The 22,882-nt window shown below is 38.9% G+C and overlaps 1 protein-coding gene across 1 annotated transcript in view; it reads left to right on the forward strand.

The window, feature by feature from the left end:
* The window catches only part of DGKK (diacylglycerol kinase kappa), a 138,705-nt gene that overhangs the window by 71,603 nt on the left and 44,220 nt on the right, over positions 1 to 22,882 (forward strand). Inside the window, exon 8 of the mRNA XM_081808868.1 lies at positions 17,819 to 17,921. Coding sequence (XP_081664994.1) covers positions 17,819 to 17,921 — 103 coding nt within the window. The remainder of the gene's footprint in view (positions 1 to 17,818; positions 17,922 to 22,882) is intronic.

The raw sequence follows: 22,882 nt of genomic DNA on the forward strand, positions 1-22,882 counted from the left end.
GAATTAATTGTCATCATGTTGCCTGTGAAGACGTTGTTTTTATAGATTGTCCCTGTAAATTTCTGTTGTATATCACTCTTGGGGTCTTTCTCCTGTTATAGAACACTTCTTTATATTTCTTGCAAGGCCGGCTTAGTGGTCACATATTCTTTCAGTTTCTGCTGGTCTTGGAAGCTCTGCATCCCTCCATCCATTCTAAATGACAGCCTTGCTGGATAAAGTATTCTTGGCTGCATGTTCTTCTCATTTGGTACCCTGAATATGTCTTGACAGGGCTTTCTGGCTTGCCAGGTCTCTGTGGATAGGTCTGACGTTATTCTGATGTTCCTCCCTCTGTATGTAAGGAATCTCTTCCCCCTAACTGCCCTTAAGATGGTTTCCTTGGTTCTAAGATTTGCGAGTTTTACTATTACATGCCAGGGAGTTGGCCTGTTTTCCTTGATGTTGCGAGGGGTCCTCTCTGCCTCTAGGACACGAATGTTTGTTTCATTCCCCAAATTAGGGAAGTTCTCAGCTACGATTTGCTCAAATATATCTTCTAGTCCTCTCTCTCTCTCCACCCCCTCAGGGATTCCAATAATTCTGACATTGGAATGTTTCATGGTGTCACTTATTTCTCTGATTCTATTTTCATGGATTCTGAGTTGGTTTTCCCCTGGCCTGCTCTTTTCTCTTTTTGTCTATTAATTGATCTTCTAGGTCACTAATTCATTCTTCTGCCTTGCTTACCCTAGGTGTTCGATTATCTAGATTAGATTGGATCTCACTGATAGCATTTTTTAGTTCTGCCAATTCAGCTTTCATTTCTGCCCTTAGAGACTTTATGTTGCCATTAATTGATTTCTCCATTCTAGCTATTATCTTCACAATTGCTAGCCTGAATTCCAACTCTGATATCTTGGTTATATCTGAATCCATTTGTAAATCTGTGGCATAAGTCATTGTCTCGGAGTCTTTCCTATTTTGGGGGTTCTTCCTCCTAGTCATTCTGTTGAGAGGTGGTTGAGGGAATGTATAGAGTCCAAATTATTGACCACAACCCAAGCAAGATGCACCTGTTTTCTAGGGACTTTATGGTTGCTGTCCTCTTGTTTTCCCAGCCTGTCTTCTGCAGGAGGGGCCTGCTGTGCTGTTACTCAGGCAACCCTGTTTGGGCAGAGTTGCCCTGACCCCTGTGGCAGGGGGTGGGCTCAGTGAAAACAGGTTTTGGGGTGCTTTTATTCTCTGGCAGCTTTACCTGGTGGCTTTCCACATCTCTTCCAAGAGTCAGAGCAGAAGAGAGCGTTTCTAACCCTCTGCCTCAGAGCAGAGAGATTGCAGTCTGTTCTTCAGTGAGCTCTCCAGGCCACATTATCTCCATTTCTGTCTGTGCTGCTATAAACTGTGGCATCCTGGGTTGTGTGCCTCTGAGCAGCACTCCCAGTCTTCACTTCCAGGTCGGGGCACATCTCTGCCCTTTATGCTTCTAAAACTACCAGCTACCCCCAGTTCACATGCGTGGCCCTGCCACTCCAGTTTCCGTCTGGGGGGCTGCCCTAAAGTCCTTTCCCCACCGCCACCGGTCTGCGAGTCTGTGCCCCGTCCCCAGCGCAGGAGGCTATAGCTCATTAGCGGTGTAGGATTCCGAAGGCTGCCTCCCTCCCCCTTCTGTTTATCCTCCAATATCTGCTCACGGAATCATGGCTCCCTGCTTCATACCTCGAAACCAACTACCTGTGATATTCTGTTTTTAGAGATCCAGATCTATCTTCTTACATCTCAGGCTGATTTTGTGGGTGTTCAGAGTGGTCTGGTGAATATCCAGCTCAATTCCAGGCACCAGTTGGTATAGGGTCCCCTATTCCTCCACCATCTTCCCCCCCCCATACTGGCTTCTTAAGAGCACAGGGACAAAAGCCTGCCTAGTATGCCGACAACAGGCAAAGCGGACCATTGCACCAACTGGACTGAAGGCAAACAAGGCTCAGCCACAGAAGAAAGGCAAGCACAACCCACATAGGAGGCACCACTCAAGTGCCTGGTTCTGGTGAACAAGAGACACTGTGCTACAGAGCACCACAAGATTTCTCCATAGAGCCACTACTTTGAAGATCAGGAGATGTAACTAACTTATCTAATAGAAACAAGCACAAAGAGTTAGACAAAATGAGGAGACAGAGGAATATGTCCCAAATGAAAGAACAGGAAAAAAACCACAGCAAAAGAGTTAAATGAAACAAAGATAATCAATATGCCTGATAAAGAATACAAAGTAATTGTCATAAAGATATTTACTGGACTTGAGAAAAGACTGGAAGATCTCAATGAGTCCTTCAGCAAATTTTTATAGAAAATATAAAAAAGAACCAATCACAGATGAAGAACCCAATAATTGAAATTAAAAATAAATTAGAAGGAATCAATAATAGATTAGAGGAGACAGAAGAACAGATCAGCAACCTGGAAGACAGGGTAATTGAAAGCAACCAAGCTAAAGAACAAAAACAAAAAAAAATTATAATAAATGAGAATAGGTTAAAGGAACTCAGTGACATCATCAAGCATAATAACATTCACATTGTAGGGATCCCAGAAGGAATGGAGAGGAGGCAGAAAATGTATTTGAAGAAATAATAGCTGAAAACTTCCCTAATCTGGGGAAGGAAATAAAGATCCAGATCTGGGCAGCACAGACAGCCCCCAACAAAATCAGCCCAAAGAAAAAATTTCACAGGTAACTGCAAGCATATAATGAGTAGTAGTTTAATCACTTAGAGAACCAGTATGGAAGTTAAAGCACAAAAACAGTAAAATCAATTATTTCTATAAAAATCAATCAAGGGATTCACAAAATAAAAGGATGTAGAGTATGACAAACCTAAAGCATGTGAAGGGAAGAGTAAAAACTTAGTGCTTTAAATGAGTTGAAACTTAAACAACTATCAACTTAATATAGACTGCTATGTGCATAAGATGTTACATACAAACCTAATGCTAACCACAAATCAAAAATCTGTAATAGATACACAAGAAATAAAGACAAAGGAATCCAAGCATATTACTAAACAAAGCCATCAAAACACAAGGCACAAGAGCAAGAAAAAAAGGAACAGAGAAGAACTACAAAAACTAAAAAAAAAAAAAAAAAACATAAAATAAGTGACAAAGGGCAATAAGTACATACCTATCAATAATCACTTTTAACATTTTTTTAAAGATTTTTTATTTATTTACCTGACAGAGAGAGACACAGCAAGAGAGGGAACACAAGCAGGGGGAGCAGGAGAGGGAGAAGCAGGCTTCCTGTGGAGCAGGGAGCCCAATGCAGGGCTCAATCCCAGGACCCTGGGATCATGACCTGAGCCGAAGGCAGATGCTTAATGACTGAGCCACCCAGGCGCAATAATTACTTTTAATATAAATGAACTAAATGCTTTATTTAAGGCATAGAGGGACTGAATGGATAAGAAAGTAAGACCAATCTGTATGTTGCCTACAAGAGGTTCACTTCAGACCTAATGACACGCAAATTGGAAGTGAAGGGATGGGAAAACATTTATCATGCAAATGGAAGCAAAAAGAAAGCTGGGGTAGTAATACTTATGTCAGACGAAATAGACATTAAAACAAAGACTAACAAGAGACAAAGAAGGACACTACATAATAAGAAAGGAAAAAAAAACCTACAAGAGGATACAACAATTATAAATATTTGTGCACCTAACATGGGAGCACCTAAATACATGGTGTGTCACCATTAACAGACATAAAGGAAGAAATTGACAGTGATAAAATAATAGTAGTGGACTTTAACACCCCACTTATATCAATGGATACATCATCCAGACAAAATATAAACAAAGAAATAGTGGCTTTGAATGACACATTGGACCAGATGGATCTAATAGATATATTTAGAACATTCCATCCAAAAACAGCAGAATATGTATACATTCTTTTCAAGTGCACATGGAACATTCTCCAGAATAGATCACATGTGAGACTACAAAACAAGTCTTAATAAACTCAAAAAGATTGAAACCATATTATATATGCCTTCCAACCACAATGGTATGAAGTCACAAAAAAATCACAAGAAAAAATGTGGAAAGAACACAAATACACGGAGGCTAAATAACCTGCTACTGAACAATGAAGGGTCAATGAAGAAATCAAAGAGGAAATCACAAAATACATGGAGACAAATAAAAATGAAAGCAAAATGGCCCAAAATCTTTGATGCAGCAGAAGTTGTTCCAAGAGGGAAGATTATAGCAATACAGGCTTTCCTCAAAAAAAAAAAAAAAAAAAAAAACCTCAAATAAACAACCTAACTTTACAGCTAAAGGAGCTAGAAAAAGAACAAGCAAAGCTGTGAGCCAGTAGAAGGAAGGAAATAATAAAGATTGGAGCAGAAATAAATGAAATAGAGACTAAAAAACAATGGAAGAGGTCAATGAAACCAGGAGATTTTTTTAAAATAATGAACAAAAATGATAACTCTTTAGCCAGACCATCAAGAAAAAGAGGGGACTTAAATAAATAAAATCAGAGATGAAAGAGGAGAAATAATAAACAACACCATAGAAATACAAAGGATTATAAGAGAATATTTTTGGGGGTTTTTTTAATGAGGATATTATGAAGAATCATATGCCAATAAATTGGATAACCTAGAAGAAATGGATAAATTCCTAGAAACATATAACCTTCCAAAACTGAATCAAGAAGAAATAAAAAATTTGGACAGACCAAGTACTAGCAATGAAATTGAATCAGTAATCAAAAAACTCCTAACAAACAAAAGTTCAGGACTAGCTGGCTTCACAGATGAATTCTACCAAACATTTACAGAAGAGTTAAAACCTATTCTTCTCAAACTATTCCAAAAAACAGAAGAAGATGTAAAGCTTTCAAATTCATTCTATGAGGCCAGTATTACCTTCATTACCAAAACTAGATAAAGACCTTTAAAAAAAAACTACAGGCCAATATCCCTGATGAACACAGATACAAAAACCCCCCACAAAATATTATCAAACTGAATCTAAGAATACTGTAAAAAAATCATTCACCATAATCAAGTGTCACTTATTCAAGGGATGCAAATATAGATAGATGATAGATGGATAGAGAGATGATAGATAGATGATAGATAGAGAGATGATAGATGATAGATATATAGATGATGATGATAGATGATGATAGATAGATAGATAGATAGATTGATAGATAGATGATAGATAGATGATAGATGATAGATGTAAATATCATAAAAAATAATGAAATCTTGCCATTTGCAACAACATGGATGAATCTAGAGGGTATAACATTAAATAAAATATATCAGACAGGGGCGACTGGGTGACTCAGTCAGTTAAGTGTCCAATTCTGGATCTCAGCTCAGGTCTTGATCTCAGAGTTGGGAGTTCAAGCCCCGTGTTGGGCTCCACGCTGGGTAAGGAGCCTATTTTTAAAAAAGTAAGTCAGACAGAGAAAGATAAATACCATGTGATTTCACCATACGTGGAATTTAAGAAACAGAGCAAATGAACAAACAAACAAAAAAGTGACAGACTCTTAAATACAGAGAACAAACGAGTGGTTGCCAGAGCAGAGGTGGGTGGGGGTATGGGTGAAATAGGTGGAGGCAATTAAGAGTATACTTTTCCTAATGAGCACCAAGTAATGTATAGAATTGTTGAATCATTATATTTTACACCCAAAACTAATATAACATTGTATGTTAATTATATTTTAATTTAAAAAAGAAAAAAACTTAAGGGACACAGCAAAAGCAGTTCTAGGAGGAAGGTTCATAGTGATAAAAACCTGAAGGAAGGCACGTGTTGTGATGAGCACTGGGTGTTATATGCAACTAATGAATCGTTGAATACTACATCAAAAAAATCGTTGAACACTACATCAAAAACTAATGATGTAATATATGTTGGCTAATTGAACATAATAAAAAAAACCTGAAGAAATAAGAAAATCTCAAATGAACAACCTAAATTTACACTTCAAAGAAATAGAATAAGAACAAGTGAAGCCCAAAGTTAGTAAAAGTAAGGAAATAACTAAGATTAGAGCAGCAATAAATTCAATTGAGACTAAAAAGACAATAGATCAATGAAGCTGAGAGGTGATTCTTTTAAAAGATAAACAAAACTGACAAACCTTTACCTACACTCAACCTGAAAACAAAGAGAAGTCTCAAATAAATAAAATCAGAAATGAATGAGGAGATATTACAACTGACAGCACAGAAATACAAAGAATCATAAGGGAGTACCATGAACAATTATACACAAACAAATTGGAAACCTAGAAGAAATGGATAAATTACTAGAAACATAAAATGACAAAGACTGAATCATAAAGAAATAGAAAATCTGAGCAGACATATTACTAGTAGGGAGACTAGTAGGGGCGCCTGGGTGGCTCAGTCTGTTGGGTGTCTGCCTTCGGCTCAGCTCATGATCCCAGGGTCCAGGGATTGAGCCCTGCTTTGGACCCCTTCTCAGCAGGGAGTCTGCTTCTCCTTCTCTCTCTGCCATTCCTCCTACTTGTGTTCTCCTCTCTCTCTCAAATAAATAAATAAATCTTAAAACAAAAACCTCCCAACAAACAAATGTCCAGGACCAGACACATTCACTAGTAAATTCTATCAAACATTAAAAAATAATACCAATCCTTCTCAAACTCTTTCAAAAAATAGAAGAAGAAGGAACACTTTCAAACTCCTTCTATGAGGCCAATATTACCCTGATACCAAGACCAGACAAGGATGTCACAAGAAAAAAATTACAGGCTAATATCTCTGATGAACATAGATGCAAAAATTGTAAACAAAATATTAACAAGCCAAATTCAACAGTACATTAAAAGGATCATACACTGTAATCAAGTGGGATTTATTCCAGGGGTGCAAGCCTGGCTCAACATGCACAAACCAATTGATATGATACACCACATTAACAAAATGAAGATTGAAAATTATATGATCATTTCAATAGATGCAGAAAATCACTTGACAGGATTTGACATCTATTTATGATAAGAACTCTCAACAAAGTGGGTATAGAGAAAATATACTTCAACATAATAAAGGCCATATTTGACAAGCCCATAGCTAACATCGTACTCAATGGTGAAAAGTTATCAGCTTTTTCTCTAAGATCAGGAACAAGACAAGGATGCCCACTCTCCCTACTTTTATTCAACATAGTATTAGAAGTCCTAGGGGGGAAAAAAAGAAAAGAAAAGTCACCCAGTTATAAAATAAATAATTCAGAGTTGAAAAGTACAGCATAGGGAATAGAGTCAATAATATTGTAGTAACATTGTATGGTGACTACTCTAATCATGGTGAGCACTGAGTAATGTATAGAATTGTTGGATCAATATGTTGTACACCTGAAACTAATATAACATTGTATGTCAATAATACTTCAAAAATAAATTCTTTAAAGTGTCCAAATCATAAAGGAAGAAGTAAAACTGTCACTATTTGCAGATGACATATTATACATAAAAAACCCTAAAAAGTTTACAAAAAAACTGTTAGAACTAATAAATTCAGTAAAATTGAAAGATTCAAAATTAATATATAAAAATCTGTTGCATGTTTATATACATAAACTATCAGAAAGAGAAATTAAGAAAACAATGTCATTTATAATTGCATCAAAAAGAATAAAATACCTAGGAATAAATTTACCCAAGGAGATGAAAGACCTATACTCTGAAAACTACAAGCTTTGATGAAAGAAATTAAATAAGACACAAATAAATGGAAAAATATTCTGTGTTCATAGATTGGAAGAATTAATATTGTTAAAATGTCTATACTGCCCAATGCAAGCTACAGATTCAATGCAATCCTTATCAAAATTCCAATGGGGCATACCTGGGTGGCTCAGTCAGTTAAGCATCTGACTCTTGATTTCAGCTCAGGTCATAATCTCAGGGTCATGAGATTGAGCGCCATATCAGGCTCCATACTCAGTGTGGAATCTGCTTGGGATTTTCTTTCTCTCCCTCTTCCTCTGCCGCTCCCCCAAAGTCATGCACAAGCATGCTCACATGCACTCTCTAAATAAATAAATAAATAAATAAATAAATAAATAAATAAATAAATAAAAATTTTTTTAAAAGTCCAATGGGATTTTTCACAGAAATAGAACAATCCCAAAATTTGTATGGAACCACAATAGACCCCAAATAACCAACACAATCCTGAGAAAGAAGAACAAAGCAGGAGACATCATACTCCATGATTTAAAACTATATTACAGGGGTGCCTGGGTGGCTCAGTTGGGTTAAGCAACTGCCTTCGGCTCAGGTCATGATCCCAGGACCCTGGGATCGAACCGCACATCTGGCTCCTTGCTCAGTGGGAAGCCTGCTTCTCCCTCTCCCTCTACTTGCTACTCCTCCTGCTTGTGTTCCCTCTCTCTTTCTCTCTGTCAAATAAATAAATAAAAATTCTTTTAAAAAAACTATATTACAAAGTCATAGTAGTAAAAACAGTGTGGTATTAGCATAAAGACAGGCACATAGATCAATGGAACAAAAGAGAGAGCACAGAAATAAACCCATGCATATCTGGTCAATTGATGGCAAAGGAGCCAAGAATATTCAATGGGGAAAGGAGTCTCTTCAATAAATGGTGCTAGAAAAAGTGGACATCCACATGCAAAAAAGAATGAAACTGGACCACTGTCTTATACCACTCACAAAAAATTACTCAAATGGATTCAAGACTTGAATGTAAGACCTGAAACCATAAAACTCCTAAAAGAAAACACAGGTGGTAAGCTCCTTGATATCAGACGTGCCATGGTTTTTTGGATTTGACACCAAAAGTAAAGACAACAATGGAAAAAATAAACAAGTGAAATTACTAAAAAACTTCTGCAGAGGAGTTATGATGATGGAGGAGTAGGGGGATCCTAAGCTTGCCCCGTCCCTCAAACACAACTAGATAAATATCAAATCAGTTTGAACACCCAAGAAATCAACCTGAGGACTGAGAGAGCAAAACTGCACAAGTAGAGGTAGCAAAATGAACACATCATGGAAGGTAGGAGCTGTGGAGAACTGATTTGGGGAAGAAAGGAACTGCAGGTGCTGTAAAGGGGAGGGAGCCCTGATCACAGAGAGGGGAGCGAGAAAGACAGAGAGAAAGAGTGAAAGCATGTGCAGGGGTTTGCACAAGAAAAGGGCAGGGGGAGGGCACCTGGGTGGCTCAGTTGGTTGAGCAACTGCCTTCGGCTCAGGTCATGATCCTGGAGTCCCGGGATCGAGTCCTGCATCAGGCTCCCTGCTCAGCGGGAGTCTGCTTCTCCCTCTGACCCTCCCCCCTCTCATGTGCTCTCTCTCTCTCTCTCTCTCTCTCTTTCTCTCTCTCAAATAAATAAATAAAATCTTTAAAAAAAGAAGAAAAGAAAAGAAAAGGGATCAGGGAGTGGGCAGCATAGTCCGAGGATCCCCTGGGTCACACAGGGAGAAACAGTTCCCCTGCTTGGAGTGAATTTAGGAGAGGTGGCATGGCCTCTCTGGGGACAAAAGATCCAGCAGACACCATTGAGCTGCTCCATTCACTAGCATAGGAACAGAGACACCAGTTGAAGGCAGCAATCTTTGGCTGTGCTTTACCATAAACTCCAAACCACTGCGCAGGTTCAGAACTAATTTCCTAGACAAAATGGCACTGGCCATAGCACATTAAGACCTTCCCCCCAGAGGATCAGTACACAGATCTCTAAAATTTGGAGATTTGAAATCCAGCTGAATGCCTGAGATAAAACACAGGAGTACTGTGCCACCTGGCAGGCAGACAGCCTTGATGCAGACAGGGTGAAGGCAGGGATCTGGCGGAAGTGGGGGACACAAGAGGGGTGGTTGTTTGCTCTTCTGTGAGGGCTTCCTGAAGAGTGATGGGTGCAAAACTTCCCACTCCAGGTAGGAGAGAGCAGGGCAAGGCCATTTCCCCCCTGGCCATTAGCACTGACCAACCTCAGTGAATAAAACAGCACCACCTAGTGGAGGCTGGAGCCACTTACAACAAGCCCTGCCCCCCTGCACCCTGCAGGTACATCTCAGCTAGGGCAAGTCGGCCTGAGATTCAGTGCAGCAGGCCCCACCCCCAGAAGACCAGCATAAACTCCTCACATGCACCAAGTCCACTGGTCATAGAGTGCTGCACAGCTGCAGCTCTATGGGAAATAGGATCTAGCTTCCTTTTTTTTTTGAATCTAGCTTCCTTTAACAAGCAAACCAAAACATACCTAAGATCTAGCTTCCTTTTTTTTTCCTTGGACCTCTTCTTAATATAGCCATTACTCTCTAGAGCAGGAATATAACAGGCTTTCCCAACAAAAACAGTGACCCAGACAAAATGACAAGATGGAGGAATTCACCCCAAAAGAAAGAACAGGAAGAAGTCATGGCCAGGAATTTAATCAATACAGATACAAATAAGATGTCTGAACTAGGATTTAAAACAATAATCATAAGGATACTAGCTGGGCTTGAGAAAAGTATGGAAGAAACTAGAGAATCCCCTACTGCAGAGATAAAAGAACTAAAAACTAGTTAGGCCGAAATAAATAATGCTATAACTGAGATGCAAAACTGACTGGATACAATGACAATGAGGATGGACGAAGCAGAGGGACAAATCAGTGATATAGAAGATAAAATTATAGAAAATAACAAAGCTGAAAAAAGAGGGAAAAAAGGTATTAGATCACGAATGTAGACTAGGGAACTCAGTGTCTCCTTAAAACATAATAATGTTCAGGGGCGCCTGGGTGGCTTAGATGGTTAGGCGTCTGCCTTCAGCTCAGGTCATGATCCTGGGATACTGGGATCGAGCTCCACGTTGGGCTCCTGGCCCAGCGGGGAGTCTGCTTCTCCCTCTCCCTCTGCCTCTCCCCTGCTCATGCTCTCTCTCTGTATCTCTCTGTCTCAAATGAATAAATAAAATCTTTTAAAAAAATAAAATAAAATAAATAAAACATAATGTTCATATCACAGAAGTCCAGGAAGAAGAGAAAGAAAATGGAACAGGTTTATTTGAGCAAATTATAGCTGAAAACTTCCCTAAACTGGGAAAGGAAACAGACATTGAAATCCAAGAAGCACAGAGAGCTCCCATTAAATACAACAAAACCCGGTCATCACCAAGACATATCATAGTCAAATTCACAAAATACACAGACAAGGAAAGAATCCTGAAAGCAGCAAGGGAAAAAAGTCCTTAACCTATAAGGGAAGACAGATCAGGTCACAGCAGATCTGTCCACAGAAATATGACAGGCCAGAAGACAGTGGCAGGATATATTCAACATGCTGAATGGGAAAAATATGGAGCCAGAATACTTTATCCAGCAAGGCTGTCATTCAGAATAGAAGGAGAGATAAAGAGTTTCCCAGACAAAAAATAAAGGAATTCATGACCACTAAACCAGCCCTGCAAGCAATATTAAAGGGGACTCTGAGTAGGGGGAAAAAAGACCAAAAACAACAAAGACTAGAAAGGAACAGAGACCATCACCAGAAACACCAGCTTTACAGGTAACACAATGGCACTAAATCCATATCTATCAATAGTCACTCTGAATGTAAATGGACAACATGCTCCAATCAAAAGACATAAGCTATCAGAATGGATAAAAAGCAAGACCCATCCATATGCTGTCTACAAGAGACTCATTTTAGACTTAAAGACATCTGCAGATCAAAAGTGAGGGGATGGAGAACCATCTATCATGCTAATGGATGTCAAAAGAAAGCCGGAATAGCCATACTTATATCAGAAAAATGAGATTTTAAGTCAAACTGTAACAAGAGATGAAGAAGGGCATTATATCATAATTAAGGGGTCTATTCATCAAGAAGATCTAACAATTATAAGAATTTATGCCCCCAACTTGGGAGCACCCAAATATATAAATCAATTAATAACAAACATAAAGAAACTCATAGGTAATAATACAATAATATTAGGGGACATTAACACCCCACTTATAGCAATGGACAGATCATCTAAACAGAAAATCAGTAAGGAAACAATGGCTTCGAATGACACACTGGACCAGTTGGACTTAACAGGTATATTCATCCTAAAGCAGCAGAATACATATTTTTTTAGTGCCCATGGAATATTCTCTACAATAGATCACACACTGGGTCACAAATCAGCCCTCAACAAGTACAAAAAGATGGAAATCATACCATGCATATTTTCTGACCACAATGCTATGAAACTTGAAGTCAACCACAAGAAAAATTTTGGAAAGACCACAAATACATGGAGATTAAAGAACATCCTACTAAAGAATGAATGGGTTACCCAGGAAATTAAAGAAAAAATTAAAAAACACATGGAAGCAAATGAAAATGAAAACATAAGAGTCCAAAACCTTTGGGATGCAGCAAAGGCAGCCTTAAAAGGGAAGTATATTGCAATATGGGCCTGTCTCAAGAAGCAAGAAAAGTCTCAAATACACAACCTAACCTCACACCTAAAGGAAGTAGAAAAGGAACAGCAAATAAAGCCTAAAGACAGCAGAAGAATGGAAATAATTAAGATTAGAGCAGAAATAAACAATAGAGAAACAAAAAACTAGAACAGATCAATGAAACTAAGCACTGGTTCTGTGAAAGAATTAATAAAATTGATAAACCCCCAGCCAGACTTATCCCAAGGAGAAAGGACCCAAATAAATAAAATCATGAATGAGAGAGACCACAGCCAACACCCCAGAAATCCAATTAATCATGAGAGAATATTATGAAAAATTATGTGCCAACAAACTGGGCAATCTGGAATAAATGGACAAATTCCTACAAACATACAAACTACCAAAACTGAAACAGGATGAAATAGAAAATTTGAATAGACCCCCAACCAGCAAAGAAATTGAATCAGTCATCGAAAATCTCCCAACAGGGGCGCCTGGGTGGCTCAGTTGGTTAAGCGACTGCCTTCGGCTCAGGTCATGATCCTGGAGTCCCGGGATCAAGTCCCGCATTGGGCTCCCTGCTCAGCAGGGAGTCTGCTTCTCCCTCTGACCCTCCTCCCTCTCATGCTCTCTGTCTCTCATTCTCTCTCTCTCAAATAAATAAATAAAATCTTAAAAAAAAAAAAATCTCCCAACAAACAAAAGTCCAGGGGCCAGATGGCTTCCCAGGGGAATTCTACCAGACATTTAAAGAAGAGTTAATACCTAGTCTTCTCAAACTGTTCCAAAAAATGCAAAAGGAAGGAAAACTTCCAAACTCATTCCATGGGGCCAACATTACCTTGATTCCAAAACCAAAGACCCCATTGAGAAAGAGAACTACAGGCCAATATCCCTGATGAACATGGATGCAAAAATTCTCACAAGATACTAGTAAATTGAGGGGCACCTGGGTGGCTCAGTTGGTTAAGCAGCTGCCTTCGGCTCAGGTCCATGATCCTAGGTTCCTGGGATCAAACCCCGCATCAGGCTCCCTCCTCAGCCAGGAGCCTGCTTCTCCCTCTCCCTCTGTCTGCCGCTCTGCCTACTTGTGCTTTCCTCTCTGTCTCTCTGTCAAATAAATAAATAAAATCTTGAAAGAAAAGATACTAGTAAATTGAATCCAACAGTACATTAAAAGAATTATTCACCATAATCAAGAAGGATTTATTCCTGGGCCACAGGGGTGGTTCAATATCTGAAAATCAAAGTTGATACACCACATTAATAAAAGAAAGGATAAGAATCAAATGATCCTCTCAATAGATGCAGAAAAAGCATTTGACAAAATACAGCATCCATTCTTGATAAAAACCCTCAGTAAAATAGGGATAGATGGAACATATCTCAACATCATAAGTGCCTTATAGGAAAAACCCACAGAAATATCATCCTCAATAGTGAAAAACTGAAAGCTTTATCTCTACAGCCAGGAACAAGACAGGGATGTCCACTCTCACCATTACTATTTAACACAGTACAGAAAGTCTTAGCCTCAGCAATCAGACAACAAAAAGAAATAAAAGACATCTGAATCAGCAAGGAAGAAGTCAAACTTTCACTATTTGCAGACATAATACTCTATATAGAAAACCTGAATGACTCCACCAAAAAATTACTAGAACTACCACATGAATTCAGCAAAGTTGCAGGATATAAAGTCAAAGTACAGAAATACGTTGCATTTCTATACACCAGTAACAAAGTAGCACAAAAAGAAACCAAGGATTTGATCCCATTTATAATTGCACCAAAAATAGTAAGATATCTAGGAATAAACCTAACCAAAGAGGTAAAAGATCAGTACTCTGAAAACTATAGAACACTTATGAAAGTAACTGAAGAGGACACAAAGACATGGAAAAAACATTCCATGCTCGTGGATTAGAAGAACGAACATTGGTAAAATGTCTATACTACCCAAAGCAATCTACACATTTAATGCAATCTCTATCAAAATACCAATAGCATTTTTCACAGAGCTAAAACAAATCCTAAAATTTGTACAGAACCACAAAAGACCCCAAATAGCCAAAGCAATCTTGAAAAAGAAAAGTAAATCTGGAGGCCTCACGATTCTGAACTTCAAGCTATATTACAAAGATATAGTCATCAAAAGAGTATGGTACTGGCCCAAAAACAGACACATGGATCAAGGGAACAGAACAGAGAATCCAGAAATGGACCCACAACTATATGATCAACTAATCTTTGACAAATCAGTAAGGACTATCCAACAGAAAACAGACAGTCTCTTCAATAAATAGTGTTGGGAAAACTAGACAGCAACATGCAGAAGAATGAAACGGGATCACTTACACCATACACAAAAATAAAATCAAAATGGATGAAAGACCTAAATGTGAGACAGGAAACCATCAAAATCCTATAGGAGAACACAGGCAGCAACTTTTTGACCTTGGCCATAGCAACTTCTTGCTAGACACTTTGCCAGAGCCACGGGAAACAAAAGCAAAAATGAACTATTGGGACTTCATCAAGATAAAAAGCTGCACAGTGAAGGAAACAATCAACATAATTAAAAGACAGCCTACAGAATGGGAGAAGATATTTGCAAGTGATATATCTGATAATGGGTTAGTATCCAAAATGTATAAAGATCTTATTAAACTCAACCCCCAGAAAACAAATAATTCTGTTAAGAAATGGGCAGACAACATGAATAGACATTTTTCCAAAGAAGACATACAGATGGCTAACAGACACATGAAGAGATGCTCAACATCACTCATCATTAGGGAAATACAAATCCAAACCATGATGAGATACCACCTCACGCCTGTCAGAATGGCTAAAATTAACAACACAAGAAACAATAGGTGTTGGTGAGGATGCTGAGAAAGGGGAGCCCTCTTGCACTGTTGGTGGGAATGCAAACTGGTACAGCCACTCTGGAAAACAGTATGGAGGTTCCTCAAAAGGTTAAAAATAGAACTACACTACAACCCAGCAATTGCACTACCAGGTATTTACCCACAGGATACAAAAGTACAGATTTGAAGGGGTACATGCACCCCCATGTTTATAGCGGCATTGTCAACAATAGCCAAACTATGGAAAGAGCCCAAGTGTCCATTGACTGATGAATGGAAAGAAGAAGTGTTATACACACACACACACACACACACACACACACAAAGAAATATTACTCAGCTGTCAAAAAGAATGAATCTTGTCATTTGCCATGATGTGGATGGAGCTATAGTGTACTATGCTAAGCGAAATAAGCCAGTCAGAGAAAGACAAACACCATGTGATTTCACTCATATGTGGAATTTAGGAAACAATACAGATGAACATATGGTAAGGGAAAAGAAACAAGATAGGGAGGCAAACCATAGGAGTCTCTTAATGATAGAGAACAAACTGAGAGTTGATGGAAGGAGGTGGGTGGAGGATGGGTTAAATGGGTGATGGGTATTAAATGTGGGCACTTGTTATGATGGAGCAGTGGGTGTTATATGTAATTGTTGAATCACTAAATTCTACTCCTGAAACCAATATTACACTATATTTTAACTAACTAGAATTTAAATAAAAATTTGGTAAAAAATAATGCAAAGCTTCTGCACAGCAAAGGTGCCACCAACAAAAGGAAAAGACAACCAACTGAATGAGAGAAAATATTTGTAAATCATATATATGATAAGGGTAAATATCCAAAATATATAAAGAAGTCATACAACTCAATAGCAAAAAGCAAACAAACAAACAAATAATCCAATTAGAAAATGGGCAGAGGATCTAATAGATCTTTTTCTAAGGAAGACATACAGACGGCCATGAAAAGGTACTCAACATCACTGATCATCAGGGAAATGCAAATGAAAACCACAATGAGATATCACCTCACACCTGTCAGAATAGCTATTATCAAAAGAAGAAATAAATGTTGATGAGGATATGAAGAAAAGGGAAACCTTGTGCACAACTGGTAGGAATGTCAATTGGTGCAGCCACTATTGAAAACAGTAGAGTTTCCTTTAAAAATTAAAAATAGAACTACCATTTGACCTAGCAATTCAACTTCTGTGTATTTATCTGAAAAAAACGAAAACACTAATTCAAAAACATATGGGCACCCCCATGTTCACTGCAGCACCATTTACAATAGTCAAGATATGGGAACAACCTAAGTGTCCACTGATGGATGAATGGATAAAGAAAATGTGGCAGATGTATATGCAATGGAATATTATTCAGCCCTAAAAGTGAAGGAAATCTTGCCATTTGCAACAACGTGGATGAACCTTAAGGGCATATGATACATAAAATGAGTCAGAGAATGAGAAATACTATATGATCTCACATATATATGGAATCTAAAAAATGAGCTCATGCATATGGGAAGGGGGGAGATGGGCAAAATATGTGAAGGTGGTCAAAAGAAGGTGGTCCAGTTCTAAAATAAATAAGTCATCAGGATATAATGAACAGCATGGTGACTATAGTTAATAATGCTGTTTTGCCTATTTTTAAGTTGCTAAGAGTATAGACCTTAAAATTTCTCATCATAAGAAAAAACTGTAATTATGTATGGTGACAGATATTAACTACACTTATTGTGGTGATCATTTAGCAATATATACAAATATCAAATCATTATGTTGTATACCTGGAACTGATATAATGTTACATGTCAATTATATCTCAATTGAAAAAAAAGAAGACTCTGGTTGTCCTCTGGCTCTCTTTTAATTGCTTTTGTGTAGTCAAGCCAGGTTCATGTCCTCTAGGAACTGTGTAATTGTCTAGGAAGTGGTACTTAAAAATATCAGAAATTTGGGAAATATGACCACTTGTGGGGAAGGCAGCAGAATCTCAGCTCTGCCACTTCCCAGCTATTTGACCTTGAGCAAGATTCTTCACCTCTCTGATCTTTGGTATCTTCATTTCTAAAATGAATCTAATAATCTCTTCCCTACCATACAGAGTTGTTTTAAGGATTGAAGTGTAATAGCATATTAACAGGATTAACACTTAAAATGCAAGTAAGCTCCCTATTCTGTAGGCCACTAAGATTGTGCCCTAGGACTACTATCTTCTTAATGCCTATGATGGGTATCTTCTGAAAGCTACCTTTGAAAGGAACAGAGTTCAGAGGCCACCTTCAGGGTAGTGCAGGCTGAAGTTGGAAAGGCTGTGTCCAGTTTGAGACGGGGGAATGTGTATGGCACCAAATCTCAGAAAGGGAGATTTTAATACTGGGGACTCAAATCTTGGAACTGGAACTCAAGACTAATCAATTGTATCCTTTTCTCTCCCCCTTCCTTTTTTTCTCTGTTCTTCTCTTGTCGTTTCAGGTGCATGATGCGTGCCGGAGACGGTTTTCCAAGGAATGCTGGTTTGGAAGTCATCGAACATCAGTCATTCCTCCCACTGCCCTCAGCGACCCTAAAGGAGATGGTGAGTACCTAAACTTTAACCTCAGAATGTATTTCATTGGGGAGGGAGGGAAGGTGTTAAGACTGGGGAAGTTTTTTAATTAAATTATTATTCTCAACCAGTCAAACATTTTGGGGGAATAGGAATGTGCATATATGTAGAGACAGCTCATGTTTCTTTTTAGACCTTTGGGATAATGACTGTTGATGTTTATGGTGCATATGTATGTGGGCATGTTCTCTGTAGGCTTTGTCTCAATTGTTTCTGAGTTATCAGACTTGATTCCAACTTCTTCATGATTTTCAGACACTAGATAATTCATAAAATAAGTTTCCTTGCATCCAGGTGGGCAAGGAAGAACTACATAAAGGCCCAGGTCATGTTATTTTTAGAATGAAAACTAACACCAAGATTGACTCCAAATCTGAAACGAGCATGATTATTGCCCCAGCATGCTCTGCTGATGCTTTGTCAATTCCTAAACACTAGTGATTTATCTAATGCCCCATGAGTTAGTTTTGAGCCTTTCCTTCTAGTCATTTACAATCTCGATCCAATTGAATCTCACTCTTGAGAGACTTTTTTCAGTAACAGTTGTACTCGGGTGCATTTTGAGGGTTAGATGAACTAACATTTGTTAAAGATGGTTTTAAAATACAGGAAGGGGATCAGTAAGCCATCCTTATGCTAATTTAACATCCTTCTGTGGTATGAACTGAACAAATTTGAGAGAGACTATAGACTCCCTGTTTTGCGATGCTGTGGTTGTATTAATGCAGCTCAAAGAAGCGTGAGATTTTTCTTGAAAGGCTCTTTCAGGCTGTTGAGTCATCTGGAGTTTAAAATCGACTAAATCCTCTAAGCGCTTTTCACACTTGATGCTGCCAAACCAAGTTCCTATTGTCCTATTCTGGTACGATTTATGTCCTTGGGCCTACAATCCAAGCTTCACATTTATCCCCTTTTCATCTTGTTGACTTTGACCCATGTGCCCTTTGAGGTCATTTTTCAATCTTGATTCTGTCATCCAATAGCTCTCCTTCCAGCTTTGAGTACTTCAGAGTTGAGAAGCCAGCCTTCTATGTTTTCATTTGAATTGTTGATTAAAATTATTAAATAGTACGGGACACTCCCTTACGATTAACATCAGCCTATTCAAAAGCAACTTTGTGGGCACACTTACCTGGTTATGAATCTGTCTAACATTGCTACATTCCAGCCCATGATGCCACACAATTTTTTCACCTTGTTCACAAGATTCCCTTCACAAACTTGGCCTTGCTCAAATGCATACGTTCTCTAACTCTGGGGGAAATGCTGGATGGGGCTGCCCTTGTCGTCTCCTAGGAATAGCTTTCTGCCAGCACTGCTATCTCTTGTCTTCCCATCTGTGACCAAATTAGGTTTGACACTGAAGTTTGAGTTGTCTTAATTACAGAATTTTCTCTTTATCTCAGTTTCTCACGCCCATCCTGGATTATTTTATTAATCGTTGCAACATGATGCTCTTGTACATACGGAGTAATGAACACCCAGAGAAGTTAAGATGTTTGCTGTAGGTTAGTGAATAAATCTGAAGGGCAACCAGCTGTGGCACACAGCTGCATTCTGTTGTAGAAGTACACTGCAGAAGGCAGCCCACACTCCAAGCTACCAAATGGATCTACAAACGATTTCAGCTACAACCTCATGGCTATTTAATTTATAGATAACATTAGCATAATTATTTTTCCTATTTCTTTTTTTTTATTTAAAGATTTTTATTTATTTATTCATGAGAGACAGAGAGAGAGAGAGGCAGAGGGAGAAGCAGGCTCCCAAGGAGCAGAGAGCCCGATGCGGGACTCGATCCCAGGACCCTGGGATCATGACCTGAGCCGAAGGCAGACGTTTAACCATCTGAGCCACCCAGGCACCCTATTTTTCCTATTTCTTAATTTAATTCTGGACTAGTTAATATATTCACATGGTTCAAATTTTTTTTAAATAGAAACACATATGCACATGTTTAGTAAAAAAAAACTTACTATCCTTTCTCTCAATCTTCTCAATCTCCCATAGCCCCATCCCATCCCCACTCACAAAAAGTTGATTACTGCCACTAGTTTATTGAAGAGCTTCCAGTATTTCTTCCTGTATATACTAGTAAATATAAACATATATTTTTATCCCTTCCCTTTTTAACACTATACACATTCCTCTGAAACTTGCTTTTTTTTTTTTTTCCTTCACAGTATATTTTGGAGATCTTTTTGTATCAACAAAAGATTGCCTCCTCATTCCTTTTTACAGCTACAAGATACCCCATTATATGAATATATACCATAATTTATTTGACCAGTTCTCTAATTTGGTAGTTTTCAGTCTCTTGTTTTTATAACAATGCTGCAATTGACAATCTCATACAGGTCATTTTACATATACATCTATAGGAAAAATTCCCAGAAGTGTAGTTACTGGGTCATAATATATAGGCATTTGTGATTTTCATAGATGCTGTCAAATTGCCCCCCATGGGGTTTGTGTCACTTTGCACTTCCACCCTCAGTGAGAGTTCATAGTTTCCGTGACTTCCTCAATCAAGTGTATCATCTATTTTTTTTATTTTTGCCAATCTTCTGGATAAGAAAAAAGTGGTACCATGGCCTGGTTTTAATTAGTATCTTTCTTATTTATGGATGAGTTTGGTCATCTTTTCACCTTTAAGAAACAATTTATATTTCCTTTTCTCATCAATGTAACACCTAGCTCATTTTCATCTCAACACTGGGAAACAAGTTAGTTTTTTGAATGGCCCACTTTGCAGATAAGGAAACGGAGTCCCAAATAGCTCACAGTAGTTGGTCTTAGTGCCACTGCTGCCTCATCTCCAGAAAGGGACTAACCCATCGTGTTAAAAATCACTGGGCATAGACAGGTCTATTCCAGGACCTCTGGCAGGGAGAGTCCTTGCTTCTAAGCATAGCTCACAGTTCCACTAGATGTTGGCAGAAAACTGTTTCCATAAATCCTTTCACTGGAGTACATATCCAAAGTCACATGATCACCTGGAGGGTGTTAGCAAAAGGTTGCTGAATAAGGAAAGGAAGCACAGAGCAGAATCAGCTTCTCAAACAAAGGAGGGGTAAGCCTGAAGCCAGGCCATAAGTTGGGGCCTACATTGTTGGTTGGATAAGGAGCAAGCACATAAAACAATACTACCTTTTTTAGGGGTGCCTAAGGTAGCTTAGTCAGTTAAGTGTCTGACTCTTGATTTTGGCTCAGGTCATGATCTCTGGGTTGTGAGATCAGGCTCCGTGCTGGGCATGGAGCCTACTTAAGATTCTCTCTCTCCCTCTCCCTCTGCCCCTCCCCCACACCCCCTCACCCATGTGTGTGCACATGCACTCCCTCTCTAAAAGAGTAAATAAATAAAATAAAAATAAAAAGATACTACCTTTTTTGATGATTTTCTTCATGTATCTTATGACCTGACCCCTAATGTTTTATACCATACTAAATAGTCTCACCCTTATTTTTGAACTGCTTCCTCACATCTTGTTGTCATTTTATATGGTTCCTGTCATCTCTCTGACCTCATTTCTGCCACTCTCCCCCTCACTCACTCCACAACAGTCATGCTGTTCTGTTCAGTGGTCCTCAGACACCCCGGACAGTATCCTTTCTCTGGGTCCTAGCACTTATTCCTTCTTCTGCCCCCAAAACTCTTCCCCCTAATATCTGCATTGCTCACTTTTTTACTTCATTCAAGTCTCATCTCAAATGTCCCCTCCCCAGAGAAGCTGTCCCTGACCACCCGGTTTAAAATAACACCCCCTTTAATCTCCATCCTGTTTCCCTGACTTCTTTTTCTTCATATCATATTATTTTCTTTTTTTTTTTAAAGATTTTATTTATTTATTTGACAGAGAGAGACATAGCGACAGCAGGAACACAAGCAGGGGGAGTGGGAGAGGGAGAAGCAGGCTTCCCGCAGAGCAGGGAGCCCGATGTGGGACTCGATCCCAGGACCCTGGGATCATGACCTGAGCCGAAGGCAGACGCTTAACAACTGAGCCACCCAGGCGCCCCATATCATATTATTTTCTATATTTCTTTGTTATGTTGTGCCTCCCGCCATTAGAATATAAGTTCCACAAGAGCAGAAACTATTTCTATCTTGCCCACCACTGTATTCTCAGAACATAAGAAGGACAAGCACAGAGAATGCCCTCAATACATATTTGTTGAATGAATGTCTTAACTACCATTGCGTCAACATATTACCTTTTGTAAAACAAATGTTCAAAAGGGTACTACCTTTGGATATTGTGTTCAGGGAGAATAACTACTTCCAAGCTATGCTACTGAAGGGACATAGCAGACTCCCCTTATAGCTGTGAGTCCTAGCAAGCTCTGAAAATTTGGTGCCTGACTGGCTAACTGGCTAAGGATGCCTTCAAAGTCTACTGGCCAGTGAGTAGGAATTGGCCCATAAAAGAAGCCTGCTTTAGGTTTTTCCAGGCAAAACAGCCATGAAATCTGCTCATGTCAGCAGTATTCTTCCAGGCTCCCTTTTACCCAGGATACAAAAAATGGGACAACTCAACCCACCTCCCTCCCTATGCCCCGCACCATTCAGGAGTGGACCACATGCCTTTTGCCCTTTGCATTTCTTTTGCTGGAGTATTCCTGGCAAGTCACAAAAGTTTAGGGGCTCATGATTTGTCTACCATCTCCTAGGGGGCCATTGCTCACTGCCTGTCTCCCTGCCAACAAGCTCTAAGACTCAGCATGAGCGGGCAGGCATTGGCAATTTAGACTGCTATAACTCCACTTCCCTATAGGGAACTTCAGAGTTAAGAATTATTAAAAGCCTTTCTCTTGTTCAGACAATTTCCCTATAGTCTTGTTTCCCCTGAAAGTTGGTGTGATAACTAGGATTGCTCTGCCAGAGCCTTAGAGGAGTGATTAAATCTCCCTCCTTCCTCCCACATTGATAT

Source organism: Leptonychotes weddellii, chromosome X (assembly GCF_054177405.1).
Source record: "Leptonychotes weddellii isolate Sample4059 chromosome X, ASM5417740v2, whole genome shotgun sequence".
NCBI lineage: Eukaryota > Metazoa > Chordata > Mammalia > Carnivora > Phocidae > Leptonychotes > Leptonychotes weddellii.